General features: G+C 35.7%; 1 protein-coding gene across 1 annotated transcript in view; it reads left to right on the top strand.

The window, feature by feature from the left end:
* The window catches only part of ADAM9 (ADAM metallopeptidase domain 9), a 145,669-nt gene that overhangs the window by 22,479 nt on the left and 108,847 nt on the right, over positions 1 to 14,343 (top strand). The window contains exons 2-3 of the mRNA XM_006900308.1: positions 3,622 to 3,719; positions 9,404 to 9,462. Of these exons, the coding sequence (XP_006900370.1) occupies positions 3,622 to 3,719; positions 9,404 to 9,462 (157 nt within the window). The remainder of the gene's footprint in view (positions 1 to 3,621; positions 3,720 to 9,403; positions 9,463 to 14,343) is intronic.

Here is a 14,343-nt window from a genome sequence, read left to right as displayed (position 1 = left end):
AATCTTCAAACGATTTAACTGTATGCCACAAAACAGATAGTAACAGTTATAGCATGGAGCAAAACATTTCCTCAAGAGCATTCTCTTAGGACAAACAGTTACTAGGGGATTTACAAGGGTCATGCTCCTAATATTTACTCAGAGTCTAGGTATTCTTACTAAAGCCATTATCTGACAGTCACTGTTCAGGTTTTCCTTGTGTTAGTCAAACTTTATAATGTGCCCAAGATTAGAGACAATGGAAGAGTGGTGTAGGTGGATTTAAGCCATCAGCCTTCCAGCTAGCTATTAAGATTGTTTAAATTTAAAAAAGAAGAAAAAGGAAGAAAGGAAAGAAAAAAGAAAACCTTATAGTGATCTTTTTTTTTTTTTTTCATTGTCTCTCAAGATTTTCCGTTGTCTTTTAGATACCAATATTGCCAATGAGGTGTCCAATGCCATTCTGATCCTTGATTTTTGTTGTAGATAGTAATCTTGTTACTCTAAAAGGACAATAACAATAATAATTCATAAAGTTCATCAGACATCTATTCAGTGTTAAAATTTCCCTAATTGCTTCAGAAGGTAGTTCCCCCCCCCCCCAGTTGATTTGTTTGAATTAGGATCCAAACAGATTCATACATTGCCTTAGTGTATGATTGTTTTGTGTATCACTCTCTTCTTCCTTTTCATGGATGGAAGTTGCTTTTTTTAACTCCCCTACTAATTTATTTACAAAAGGCAGTTGCTTTTTGAAGAAACTTAAGGAAGTTACTTTCTTCACCGATCCACTGAGTTTAGGATTCGGCTCTACTTTTTCTTAGTCTTTTAGTTTGTGTTTACCGTTTTTAAGCCTGCTGCTCCTGTAGAGTTTGATCTCAGTATGCAGGGATAAGTGATTTTGTTGGTAGATGCTGTTGAGTTGATTTTTTTTACTTAAAACAACTCTGTGACAACAGAAGTGCCCCTTGACATTTTCAGCTCAAACTCATTGCCATCCAGTTTGAATCAACTCCTAACTGATGCTCCAGCAGGTTTCTGAGGCTGTAAATCCTGTGGCAAGTACCTGACCATCTGTCTCCCACCACTCAGCAGCACAGATCTCTATGAACTACACCACCAGAGCTCCCAAGGCTATTTTAGTGGTCACTTTATTTACCAAAAGGTCAATGGTGGTTTGAATCTCCCAGTTAAATGGTGGGGGGGAATATGACTCAATCTGCTTCCGTTAAGATTACAGGCATGGGCACCGTAATTGATACTGTCACTTCTGCAAATTGCTGTTTGTCAGAATAAACTTGATGACAGTGGATTTTCATTTTTATGGAAGCATATTTCCAGTCATTCTCCAGTAGAATCGCTGGGTGGATTTGAACTGTTAACAATTAAGTTAGCACACAAGTGCTTAACTGTTGCTTCACCAAGACTCTTACGAAGATTTCAGACAGCTATGTCTTGGAAGAAGTGCAGCCACAGTGCTCCTTGGAAGCAAATATGACGAAGCTTGGACAAGTAGCTAAATGAGATTATTTATTGGAAAGGGACAACATGCTTGGAAAGGTGGAGGGTCAGCAAAAGAGAAGATATGACTCCCCAGAGGGAAGGATTGACTTGAGCAGTGGGCTCTCCTGTGTCAGAGATGATGGCACAGGATAGAGGAGGATTCAGGTCAGCTGTTCATAGGGTCACTGTGGATTATACTGAACTCAATGGCCTAACAACAGTAACAACCAACACATTGCCACTGAGTTTATTTAGACTTATAGTGACACTGAAAGACAGAGTGGTACTGCTGTTTAGGGTTTCCAAGATTGTAAATCTTTAGAGAAGCAGATTGTGGTATCTTCTGTGGAACAGTTGGGCTTGTAATGGCTGGGCAGTTCAAACTGCCAATGTTTTGATTAGCAAATGAGTACTTTAACCACTTTGTCACCAGAACTCCTTTTATAAAAATCCTATTCTTTTTGACTCTGTCTCTCTCATTGTTGAGTCAGAAGAAACTTCTGATTTCTGAGGCTATAAATTAAATAAAAGAAAATTGTCCATCTTTCTCCCATGGGACCACTGGTGTGTTAAAATTGCCAGAGAGTGCTCTTTGCGTTAACAGTGGAACTCCCTACAGATTATGCCTCCAGAACTGTTTATGAAAATATATGTTGTTAGGTGCTATTTAGCCAAGTACAACTCACAGTGACTCTGAATAACAGACCCAAATCCTGTCTTATCTGGTTCCATCCTCACTATTTGTGATATATTTGTTGTGTACTGTCCAGTTGTAGCTGACTCTCCATCAGGTTTTCAGAGGCAGTTGCATGGGAGGAGATTGCCCATTCTTTTCCCATGGAGCAGTTGGTGGCCTCGAACCACCTTTGGGATTGCAATGCAGCTTCTTGCCACTAGACCACCAAAGCTCCATTGCTGATATATAGAGAGATAAAATTTTCACCCATGGCCCTTATATATAGACCATTTACATTATCAGATTCTCCACTGGAAAAAAAAATTTTGTGCAGAAAATGAAATTGTATATCAGATTCCAAGCTGGATATCTTCCTAAAAGATTTCCATAGTAAGTTATGATTACACGAATTTTTCACACAACTGTTACTTTTAAAACTCAAATTCTACTTAAAGTATGAGTTTATTGCGTAGTAAATTGAATAGAGTAGAAGTTTGGAATAAGTTTGCCTAATTGCCTTGAGTTTTTCACTGCTAATAAATTTTATCTAATGTTTTTGTTTTTACGATTAATTAATTAATGGTAAATGGGCTCAAATGTGCCAGAGATTGTGAGGGTTGCACAGGATAGGACAGGGTTCCAGTTTGTTGTTTATTGGGTTGCTATGAATCATACTCAGCTCGACGGCACCTTAGAACAGTTTTCTTTCCTCATGCTTACCCATTCATGTGAAATCCTATATAACACTATGTATAGGGGTTTTTTTTGTTTTGTTTTTTTTTTATATGTATAGGTTTTAATGTGAAAGTTTCACATGATTTTTTCAGTCACTTGAACATTCAACTTCTTTTTTTTTTTTTAAACATTCAACTTTTGATTCTTGGAGATAACGTGGGTTCCATTTACAGACTACTGCAGTAAAATATGTACAGCAATAAAACAAGACACACTTTTTAAAACTTCCTAGTGCACATAAAAATCATGTTTACACTATATTGTCCTTTAGAGCCCTGGTGACATAAACTGTTGGGCTGCTAACTGAAAAGTAACAGTTTGAATCCAACAGCCATTCTGCTGGAAAAATATAGAGACTTCCTGTAAAAATTTACAGCCACACAAACCTGCTGAAAGGTTGTTATGAGTCAGAACTGACATGATGGCTATGCATTTTTGGTCTGGTAGTTTATTTTTAAGTATGCAATAGTATTATGAGGAAGTTTGAGATATTTTGAGAACAACCAGAATGTTACACAAAAGGAGCGAGCGTGCTATTGGGGAAATGACACTGATAGACTTGTTTGAGGCAGGGTTACCACAAACTTTCAATATGTAAAAAACATGATAGCCTTAACAAAACAAAGTACCATAATGTACAAGAAGATGTTAGGGTGCCTGTCTTTTGCTACTTTGTTGTTCTAAAGTTTTCACTTGATATGTCTTCACTGTAATTTCTTTTTCTTTAGACTTTCAACAGACCTCCCATATCTCTTCTTATGAAATAGTAACTCCTTGGAGGTTAACTAGAGAACAGAGAGAAGCCCCTAGGCCCTATTCAAATCAGGTAAGCATGAAGAAAGTATGTGTTTACAGTTTGGAATTTCTCCCTTGTTAACAGCAAGCTGTTATTTTTAGTAGTGATTATTCAGTGTTTCTGCTAATGTTAATGTTAGCCAGTGGTTAGACAGTACCACATAAAAGTGATGGTCACTGGGTGTTATTCTAATAAAACAGAATATGGATCCTTAGTAATGTTGTTAGGGAGCTCTGGTGGCCTAGTGGCAAGAAGCTGTGCTGCAATCCTGAAGGCATATGGTTTGAGGCTCACCAGCTGCTCTGCTTAAGAAGGACAATCTCCTCCCATGTGATTAACTGCCTTGGGGGGACCCGCTGGAGAGTCAGCTATGGGTTGATTCTAATTCAATGGTACAACCACAACAATAGTAATGTTGTTAAGACAAAATAGTAAACTTGAAATGTAACAGAATGAAATAGTTAAATAGAATTCTAAGCAGAGTAGGATGCTGATTTCATAGGGGGTTTTTTAACCCCTAACAGTGGTTTTGTTATAACGGTCAAAGGTAACTTCACCCAGTTTGTGATTGAATACATTATCTCTGTTTACTCTGTAGAAGAGTAATAGGCAATTTGCATCTAATTAATTTCTGGGAAGTTTGATTCAAAAGTGAGTCTTATATTCATACTAGAACAAACTTCATTGTGTTCTCAATGGAGTAACCAATGTAAAAAAAAATGTTGTTTTTTTTTTAAAAAATGTTTTTATGCTATTTTCACTAATTGGAGACTTTGTTTAAAAATGACATATTTGTAGCCCAGCTAGTTTTATGTATTTTTCAACTTTGTAAGTGTATAATTTAACTTAACATGCTTTTAAATTATCTTATGTTATCTTGAGTCAATTATTACTCATAGTGACCCAATGAACAACAGATCTGAACCCTGCCATTATCTTTCGCTTACTACTTCTGAGTTGTGTATACAAAAATTTGTTGATGTGAGGCAGCTTGCAAGGTGTTAAGCTGGTCACATGTCTTAGCCTGGAATGATCATCTATTGTGTACTTTCCCAGCTCTGGAAGTGTAGTTTGTCAGGCTGCTAACCAAAAGAGAAAGGTAGGCAGTTTTCTCCCATAAAGATTTATAGCCTCAAACCCCCAATGCCCTTAGTGAGAATTGACTGACTGGCAGTGAAGATGAATAGGGATTGTATAGACAGTGTGTGAAGCAAACTAACAAACCAAACACTGGCATTTAAAAATCCTCCGCTTTTAATTTGAGCCCTCTTGTCACTACCTGGATAATCGGCTCAACTCCATTTACTCTTATGTAAGTGAAGAGTAGATGACTGTAAGGTCACCTTCCGGTGGTACCATTTTTATTTTTTCCCTTGCTTTAGCTTGGAATTGGATATTTGAATATCTTTTGCCTTGTTGTTGTTACAGGTCTGACTCTTAGCAACCCTATATGCAATAGGATTTGTCACTGTGCAGTCCTGGGTCATCCTCACAAATGGTGGTGTGTTTGAGCCTATTGTCGAAGCCACCTGTGAGCTTATCTCAATGAAGATTTTCCTCTTTTTTAACTTCTTTTTCTCCAGGGCCTGTTCCGTCCTGATAGCCTGTCAATAATAAGAAAGATGCAGTCTTGCCATGCTCATTTCTGCATACCCTTCTGGCTGTACTTCTTCCAAAACGGAATTGTTTGCTCTGTCAGGTCATGGCATATTTAATATTTATCACCAGTACCATGATAGTGATAAGGAACTACACTGCAATCATGGCATGCGGGTCAAATCTACCAGCTGTTCCACGGGAGAAGAATTAACTGCCTCTGAAAACCCAACAGAGAGTCAGCTATGGGTTGGTTCCAACTCGATGGTACACAACAGCAGTAACAACCATGATTGAAAGGCACCAGTTCTTTATGCCCTTATTCATTGTCCAAATTTTACATGTATATGACTGAAGTACGATGGCTCAACACTTTTGCTTTTAAATTATGCAGTATTACCTTGCACTGTTCAGACAATAGCTTCTTTTTATTTTATTTTGTTTGATTTTTAAAAATATTTCTACTAATCCATTTACAAAATTCAAATACAAATTAGAACAAATTCTTTCAATTTCCCTTACCCACCCACCCCCTATCAAATTGTACAACACAGTAATTAATCCCTTCCTTTCCCCTGCATATTTACATCTCTCTGTTTCCAGCCTCTACCACCCCTCTTGGATCCTTATACTCATTCTACAATAATGGTTTTATACAATATTTATCCTTGTTGGACTGAGTTAGTTCACTCAGCATAATGCTCTCCAGTCCCTCTCAAGTTAGGTAATAATTTACAAAATCATTGCTCCTGCGTGCTGCGTAGTATTTGATTGTGTGGATGTACCATAATTTCTCAATCCATTTGTTTGTGGTTGGACATTTGGGCTGTTTCCATGTTCTTGCGATGGTGAATAATGCTGCTATGAACATTGGTGTACAAATCTCCATTTGTGCCTCAGTTCTCATTTTCTCAGGGTATATTCCAAGTAGTGAAATAGCTGGGTCATATGGAATTTCTATGCTCAGCTTTTTGAGGAAGTGCCAAACTGTTTTCCAGAATGATTGTACCATTTTACAATCCCACCAATAATGTATAGGAGTTCCTTTCTTGCCACAATCCTCACCAACATTTATTACTTGCTGTCCTATTAAAATTTGCTACTGTTACTGGAGTGAGATGGTACCTTATTGTGACTTTGATTTGCATCTCTCTTATTGCCAGTAATTTGGAGCATTTCTTCATGTGTCTGTGACACAATAAAAGACCTAAAGAAATGGGAAAATGTACCCTGTTCATGGATAGGAAGACTCAGTATGGTGAAAATTACAATCCTACCAAATCTACATGTTCAGTGCAATCCCAATCCAGATACCAAATTAATTTTTCAAGGATATTGAAAGGGAAATTACCGAATTTATTTGGAGAAGCAAGAGACCCTGAATAAGCAAAATACTTCTGAGAAACAAAAATGAGATTGGAGGCATAGCACTCTCTGACCTCAAAACCTACTACATAGCAGTAGTAACCCAAACAGCATGGTACTTGTACAAAGACAGGCACACAGACCAATGGAACAGAATTGAGAACCCAGAAATAGACCCAGCTATCTATGGTGAACTGACATTTCACAAAGAACTCAAAGCTGTCAAATGGGGAAATGATAACCTCTTTAACAAATGGTGCTGACAAAACTGGACTTCCACCTGTAGAAAGCTTAAACAGGATACACATCTCACACCACACACAGAAAGCAACTCAAGGTGAATCAGAGACCTTGGAGTAAAGCCCAAAACCATAACATTCTCATAAAAGACAAACTGAGATCAAGCTTAGAAATGCTAGTTCAAGATATAAAGAGACAGATAACAACCAGAAATGCACAATCTAAAGGATAAAATTGATGCATGGGATCTTCTAAAGATTAAATCCCTGTGCACTTTTTCCAACAAGGTGAAAAGAAAACAGACTAGAAACAAACATTTGGTAATACCATCTCAGACAGGAGTCTTTGAACAGAAGTTTACAGAATACTCCTGGGCCTCCACAAGAAAAAGACTGATAACCCAATTACAAAATAGGCAAAAGACATGGAAAGAATTTTCGCAGAGGAAGATATTCAGATGGCAGACAGTAGCTTCTTGATCTAGGTATAAGTTTCATATGAACACAGTTAAGTGATTTGGGATTCCTTTTTTCCTCAGTGTTACCCATAGTTTATTACGATCCACACAGTTGTGCTCAAGTGTGTCAGAGATAATGAAGATGTCCCAGGATAGGATAAAATTCAGACCTATTGTTCATAGGGTCGCTATGACTCGGCAGCACTTAACAACATGGTAGCTGAGTAGTAAAGAAATATCAAATTCACCAGCTTCTGTGTGGGAGAAAAATTTATTGCCTCTGAATACCCGCTGAAGGGTCAGCCAGGAGTCAGTTCTGACTTGATAGTAGAAACATAACTAATGACAGTGAACATATACTTTAGAGGCTGTCTGAGTGTTGTCTTTGAAGAAATATCTATTCAGCATCTTGGTGCATTTTATATTTGGGTTATTTGCTTATGTGTTGTTACCTAATATACAGTTTCTATAGATACACTCCTGGTTAGTTGTCTGTCTTTTCACTTTCTTCTGCTTCCCCACCCCCCAATCTTTCAATGACCAAAAGTTTTAAATTTTTGTAAGTTTCCATTTATTTCATCTTTTGCTAGCTCTGGTGGCCTAATAGTAAGGAGCTGTGCTGCCATCCCAAAGCCATGGATCTAATCCACTGGCTTCTCTGGGGGAAAACGATGGGCAGTTTCCTCCCATGCAATTTACTGCCTCTCATAACCCACTGGAGGGTCAGTTATGAGTCGGTTCTGACTTGATGATATTTAATAATAACGACATTTGTGCTTTTATTATTATACAAGATGATCCATTGTTAAAACAGCATTACTCTGCATTTTCCTGTAATTATAGTTTTAGTTTGCACATTATGTCCTTAATCCATTTTGAATTTGAATTTATGTGTACTGTGAGGCAGATTTCATTTTCCTTCATGTGAAAATGAAAGTTTCCCAGTACCAATTATGGAAAGACTCTTATTTCCCCATTGAATGGACTTAGTACCTTTGTAAAAAAAGCAAAACCAAAACCATTTAACCACAGGTGTATAGATGTGTAAGTATATTATTTCTGGACTCCTTGATCTATTTGTCTCTTGTTATCCAGGGTGCTGTTAGTGGCCATCAGGTCATTCTCACTCTCATAGACCCTGTGTGAAACAGAACTTCATAGTCCCTGCTGTGCTTTGCCCACTGGTTTGGTCACTCTGTTCATCCTTGTGTCTGTGAGAGAGAATCAATCTTGTTGAGGGTCTTTCTCAATACGGTATATAGTTAGCTTTAAAATTAGGATATCTGAATCCTCCTACTTTGTTCTTCTGTGTCAGTGTTATTTTAGCTGACATTACATTTAAATTTTTTAAAATTTTTTATTATTTTTTGTGTGTGTACCATCAAATCAGATCTGACTGGTACAGGAGGAGATTGTCCCTCCTTCTCCAGCAGAGCATCTGGTGGATTCAAACTGCTCATCTCTGGGATTGCAGTGCAGCTTCTTGCCACTAGGCCACCAGAGCTCGCCAACATTACATTTAAAGGCAAGAATGGTTTTTCCATTTCTGTATAGAAGACAATTGGAATTTAGATTAGAATTTCTACTGAGTATGTTTGAGATGGTGAGAATGGCACAAGTTAGGGCAAGGTTCAGAGCCACTATTCTTAGAGTCACTATGGGTTACAGTGAGTTACAGTCTTGATGGCACATATCAACAACACAGATTGTTGATATTATTACTAGTATTACTGATATACTAACAATTAAATCTTAAAATCTATGATCATGGAATATCTTTCTATTTATGTAAGTCTTCTTTAATCTCTTTTATATCAATATTTTATAATTTTCATTATATTGTGTAACTCCTTCATATCTGGTTAAATTTAATTTTACATAGTAGGTTAATAAGGGAAGGGAAGATTGACTAGAGTATGTATTTTTTTTATTACTTAAGAGCAAATATAATGTTTTTCCTAAAACCATTTCAGTTAATATAAAAACAAGCTGCTGTTGAAAAGTAATTTGAAAAATGGTGTTACATTGTTATATTTTTCCTTTTTTCTTCATTTAGATATCTTACGTAATCCAGACTGAAGGAAAAGAACATATTATTCACTTGGAAAGGCACAAGTAAGAAATTGAATTTACTTTGGATTTTTAGTTTTTTTTGTTTTTATTTTTTTAATACTGTATTGGTATCTTTTCTAGTTAGAAACACTAGTTTAATTGATTGATAAGAAGAGAGAATAATAAGAATAGAAATTGAAAAAATTGATACTGTTTTGAGTTTCCATTGACTTTGCTAAACCCAAGATCACTATGGTAGAGTTAACTCATTACAGCCAATTCAAATGGTTCGAATTCACCCACTTTTTGGTCAGCAACCCACCACATAGGTCCACCAGAACTCTTTTTCCATTGACCTTACAGGTAACAATAAATTTATATTAAAATAAGAAAAAGATGTATTTAGTAAGGAAACTTTAAAAATAATAATTGGACCAGGGAAATACTTGTGTGTAGGTGAAAGTCTTCAGTAGTGTCTCACTTCCCTTTTACCCTCTCATCATGGTGGCATGGTTTCATCTATAACAGGTAATATATATTCTTTGGGTACATTTTTCAAATATCAAACTTCTGACTATGCTCATTTTGCTCACTTTCTGTGATCTGCCTTATTTTCTGAATCTCCACTTTTTGTATCTAGCACAATTGTATCACTAATTTCTTTAGTGAAAGGTGCTAGAAGAACATAGTAGCAGGTTAAGTGTTGGGCTACTAACCAGAAGGTCTCCATTTCTAACCCACCAGCTGCTCCACAGTTGAGAGGCATTCTTTTGTTAATATTTATAGTTCCAGAGACTTGATTAAGGTCATCATTAATTGGAATAAACTTGGAGGCAGTGAGTGGGTAATTGACTCATTTAAACAAATATGGAAATTCAGGATTGTGCAACCGATTACTCTCCAAAAGTAGTCTTCAAAGTGTGGTCCTGTTACCAGCAGCTGCACCTGAGCCTGTGTTAGAAATGTAAATTCTCAGTCCCAGCCCTAGAATTAACCAGTATTTTAGGAGTTAGGTCTCAGAGATCTGTGTTTTAACAAGCTTTTCAGGTGATTTTTATAAATCTTTAAGTTGAGAAGAACTATTTGTCTTATAACGATGTTGACAGAAGGAGAGTAAATCTCCTTGGCTGACTTTCAGGCTTGTGAGAGACATTTTCAGATAGAGACTTTTTTTTTAAAAAAAAAGACATTCTCTTAGACCTTCTCCTCTGCTTAATGGCAGCTGCATTTATTGAACATTTTCTGTGTTCCAGATGCTATGCCGTGTATTCTCATGTGTATTAGTTATTCAAATCTCACAAACCCCTGCATGACACTGCTTGATTTCAATGTAATGTTGTTAGTATGGACAACATTTTAATAGGTCTAAATATTTTGTGCAACCAATGAATTATTCATTGCAAAATTTTTTTTAAAACCCTAGTTGACAACTGTACATATAGGCCTCATCTGATAGAATTTACTAGAATCAAATTGACTGTATCTGGGGAAAGAGATCATAGAGAAGTTTAATAGAAAAGAAAAGAGCTGAATAGAAGATTTAAAAGGGCAGCTGGAGAAGACAAAGTATTATATAATACAATGCACAAAGATCTGAAGTTAGAAAACTAAAAGAGAACAAGCTTGGTTTTCTCAAGGCGAAAGAAAACAAAGTGTAGAAGTTTAGTAGATAAAATAGGTCTGTGGAGCAACATGGTGGAGAAGTTTAATAGTTTAATAGATCAGCACTCAAAACAAGGTCAAGGACTGACTATAGAACAAACCATCAATTACTCATATACAAGTTCAATTTGAATCTGAAGAAAATGAAAATAAGTCCTTGAGAGCCAAAATGTTACCTTGAATTTATCCTACCTAAATTAAAATATCATTTCAAGAACAGATTTGATGCTTGGAACACCAATCATTTATGATTAATAGACTGGATGATTTAGGAGATGACATTAAGGGCATTATCCACAAAAAAAGCAAAAGGGCATTAAAAACACAGGAAAGAAATAAAAGACTGAAAAAGGCATCAGGAGACTCTGAAATTTGCTCTTTAATGTGGAGAAGATAATGAAAAGGGAATAAATGATGAAATAAGATCTGAATAAAAGATTTCAAAGGGCATCTCTAAAAGGCAAACCAAAGTAAGATAGTATAATGTGCAAAGATCTGGAGTTAGAAAACTAAAAGTGAAAAAACAAGCTTGCCATTTTTCAAGGTGAAAGAACTGGAAAAAAGAAAAATCAAGCTTCAAGTTGTAATAATGGTGGAGTCTATTGGCAAAATATTGAATATTGCAGGAAATATTAAAAGAAATTGGGAAGATAACATAGAGTCACTCTAGCAAAAAGAATTATCACTGAGCCATTTCAGGAAGTAACAGAGGATTAAGAACCAGTGGTTCAAAGGAATAATTTCAAGCTGCAGTGTGGAACTGGCAATAATGACTCCAGGAATTGATGGAATACAAATCGAGGTATTTCAGCGAACAGATGTAACCCTAGATATGCACACTAGTTTATGCCAAGAAATTTGCATGATAGTGACCTGACCAAATGAATGAGAGGCATCCATTTAAAAAAAGGTATTCCAATAATTACATGTAGAAAAGACTGAAAGAAAATAATTGTCAGCCAAGAATCCTATATCCAGGTATATTGTCCATCAAATATGAAGGAGCAATGAATACTTTCACAAAAAATAGTAAGTTATGGAGTTTGAGGAAAAAAAAAACAAAACACAAACAAAACCAAAAACAAAAACAAAACAAAACCAACTCTGTAAGAAATACTACAAGGAAGTTCTTCACCCAGAAACAGCAAATGAAGGTAGATGTACCATAGGAACCATCAATAACAACAAAAAGAACTCAGCAAAATGGCAGCAGTTAAACTTGACCTGTTGCTAATTGCACTGAATGTGAAAGGCTTAACTACTCTAATTAAGAGACAAAGAGTAGCAAATTGGGTAAAGAAGACAAAGCCCATTAATATGTTGCCTTTAAGAGACATATCTAAGAAACACTAAGATAGACTGACAGTAGAGGGTGGAGGAAAAAAACATACCAAACAGATGGCATCCATGAGAAAACAGGATTGGCAGTCTAATCTCAGATAGATTTTAGGGTGTAAACCAGCATAAGGAACAAGGAAAGACACTATATAATATTTATAGGCAAGTAGAAGAAGAAATAACCTTAGTTAATAGCCAAGCATCAAATGATAGACCTGCAGAATACATAAAACAAATGTTAATAGACTTGAAGAAGAAAATGGACAACACCACAGTAGTAGTTGTTGTTGTTATATAGTGGGTTTTTAGGGGAGCAAATTGCACAGGAGGTGATTTCTCACCTTTCTCCCACAGAACACCTGGTGGATTTGAACTGCATATCTTTGGGTAGGCAGTGCAGTTCCTTACTCCTAGGGCACCAGAGCTCCTACTACCAAACAATTAAAGACTTAACACACCATTTTCACTGAAAGATAGGTAAACTCAAAAGAAACTAAACAAAGATGCAGAAGAACTTAACTATACAATTAGCCAACTCAACTTCATAGATGAGTTCAGTGTACTCCACTCTGCAAAAACTCAGTTTACTTTCTTCTCACATGTACATGATATATTCTCCTGAATTGGCCATATATATACTAGGATACAAAGCAAGCCTCAATACATTCAAAAACATCAAAATAATACAAAGTATATTCTTAGACCACATAGAACTAAAAGTTAACAAAAAGATAAAGCATAAAAAACCACTCATATGGAAGCTAAATAACACTTTCATTGATCACTACTGGGTTATAGAAGAAAGAAAAAATGAAATTAAAAAGGTCCTTTAAATGAATAAAAATGAAAATACAGTCTATCAAAATCTCTAGGATATAAGCAAAGGCAGTCCTCAGGGATCAGTTTGTAACAATAAGCAAATACATAAAAAAAAAGAAAAAAGGAGTAAAAAAACCTACTTTACCCAACATCTTTTTTTTGGTTTTTCAACATCTTCAACAAATAGAAAAAGAATGAAAAGAAAGAATAGCATGCTAATCCCACAACCTCTCATAGAAAGGAAATGATAAAGATAAGGACTGAAAGAAATGAAATAAAAACCAGAAAAACAATTGAAATCATCAAAAAGACCAGAAGCTGATTCTTTGAAAAAAATCAATAAAACAGACAAACCATTGGCAACCTTAATAAAAGTAAGAAAAGACATAACTCAAATAAGAAATGAAAAAGGTGATGTCACAGAATCAACTGAAATGAAAATGATAATAATGAAATATTGCTAAAAGTTATACAGTAACGAATTTGAAAGCCTTAAGGGAATGGACAAATTCCTAGAAACTCTTATCCTACCCAAATTGACAGAGACAGAAGTAGAACACTTGAACAGATCCATCGCATAAGAAAAGATTGAGACACCTATCCCCTGTTACCCCAGTTCCAAATAACAATAAAAAAAAAAATTAAAAAGAAAAAAAAAAAGAAGAAATTGATCAAGTTGTTAAAAATTTCCCAACAGAATATAGTTTTCTTTTTTTGGTGGTATCTTTCACTGGTGAATTCTGCCAAGCATTCAGAGATGAACTGTCACTAATTCTAATATAGAATGAGAAAGAAGAGTCCAAAGTTGTTCAGTGATGGAAACCATAAGCCTGATACCAAAACCAGATAAAGATATCACCAAAAAAAGAAAACTATAGACCAGTATTTATCATGAAATAGATGCAAAAATCCTTAACAAAATCTTAGCCAATAGAATCCAATAGTATATTGAAAAAGAATTCATCATGATCAAGTAGGAGTCCTAGTAGATACATGAGGATGATTCAACGATAAGAAAAACAACTTACATGTGATTTATCACATTAATAAAGCAAAGGATAAGAACCATGTGATGCTATTAAATGATGCAGATAGTCCTTTCACAAAATCCAACGTACTTTTTTT

Source organism: Elephantulus edwardii, unplaced genomic scaffold, assembly GCF_000299155.1.
Source record: "Elephantulus edwardii isolate Elephantulus edwardi_28Jun2011 unplaced genomic scaffold, EleEdw1.0 scaffold00279, whole genome shotgun sequence".
In the NCBI taxonomy this organism is placed as follows: Eukaryota; Metazoa; Chordata; class Mammalia; order Macroscelidea; family Macroscelididae; genus Elephantulus; species Elephantulus edwardii.
This window is presented reverse-complemented; position numbering and strand designations above follow the sequence as displayed.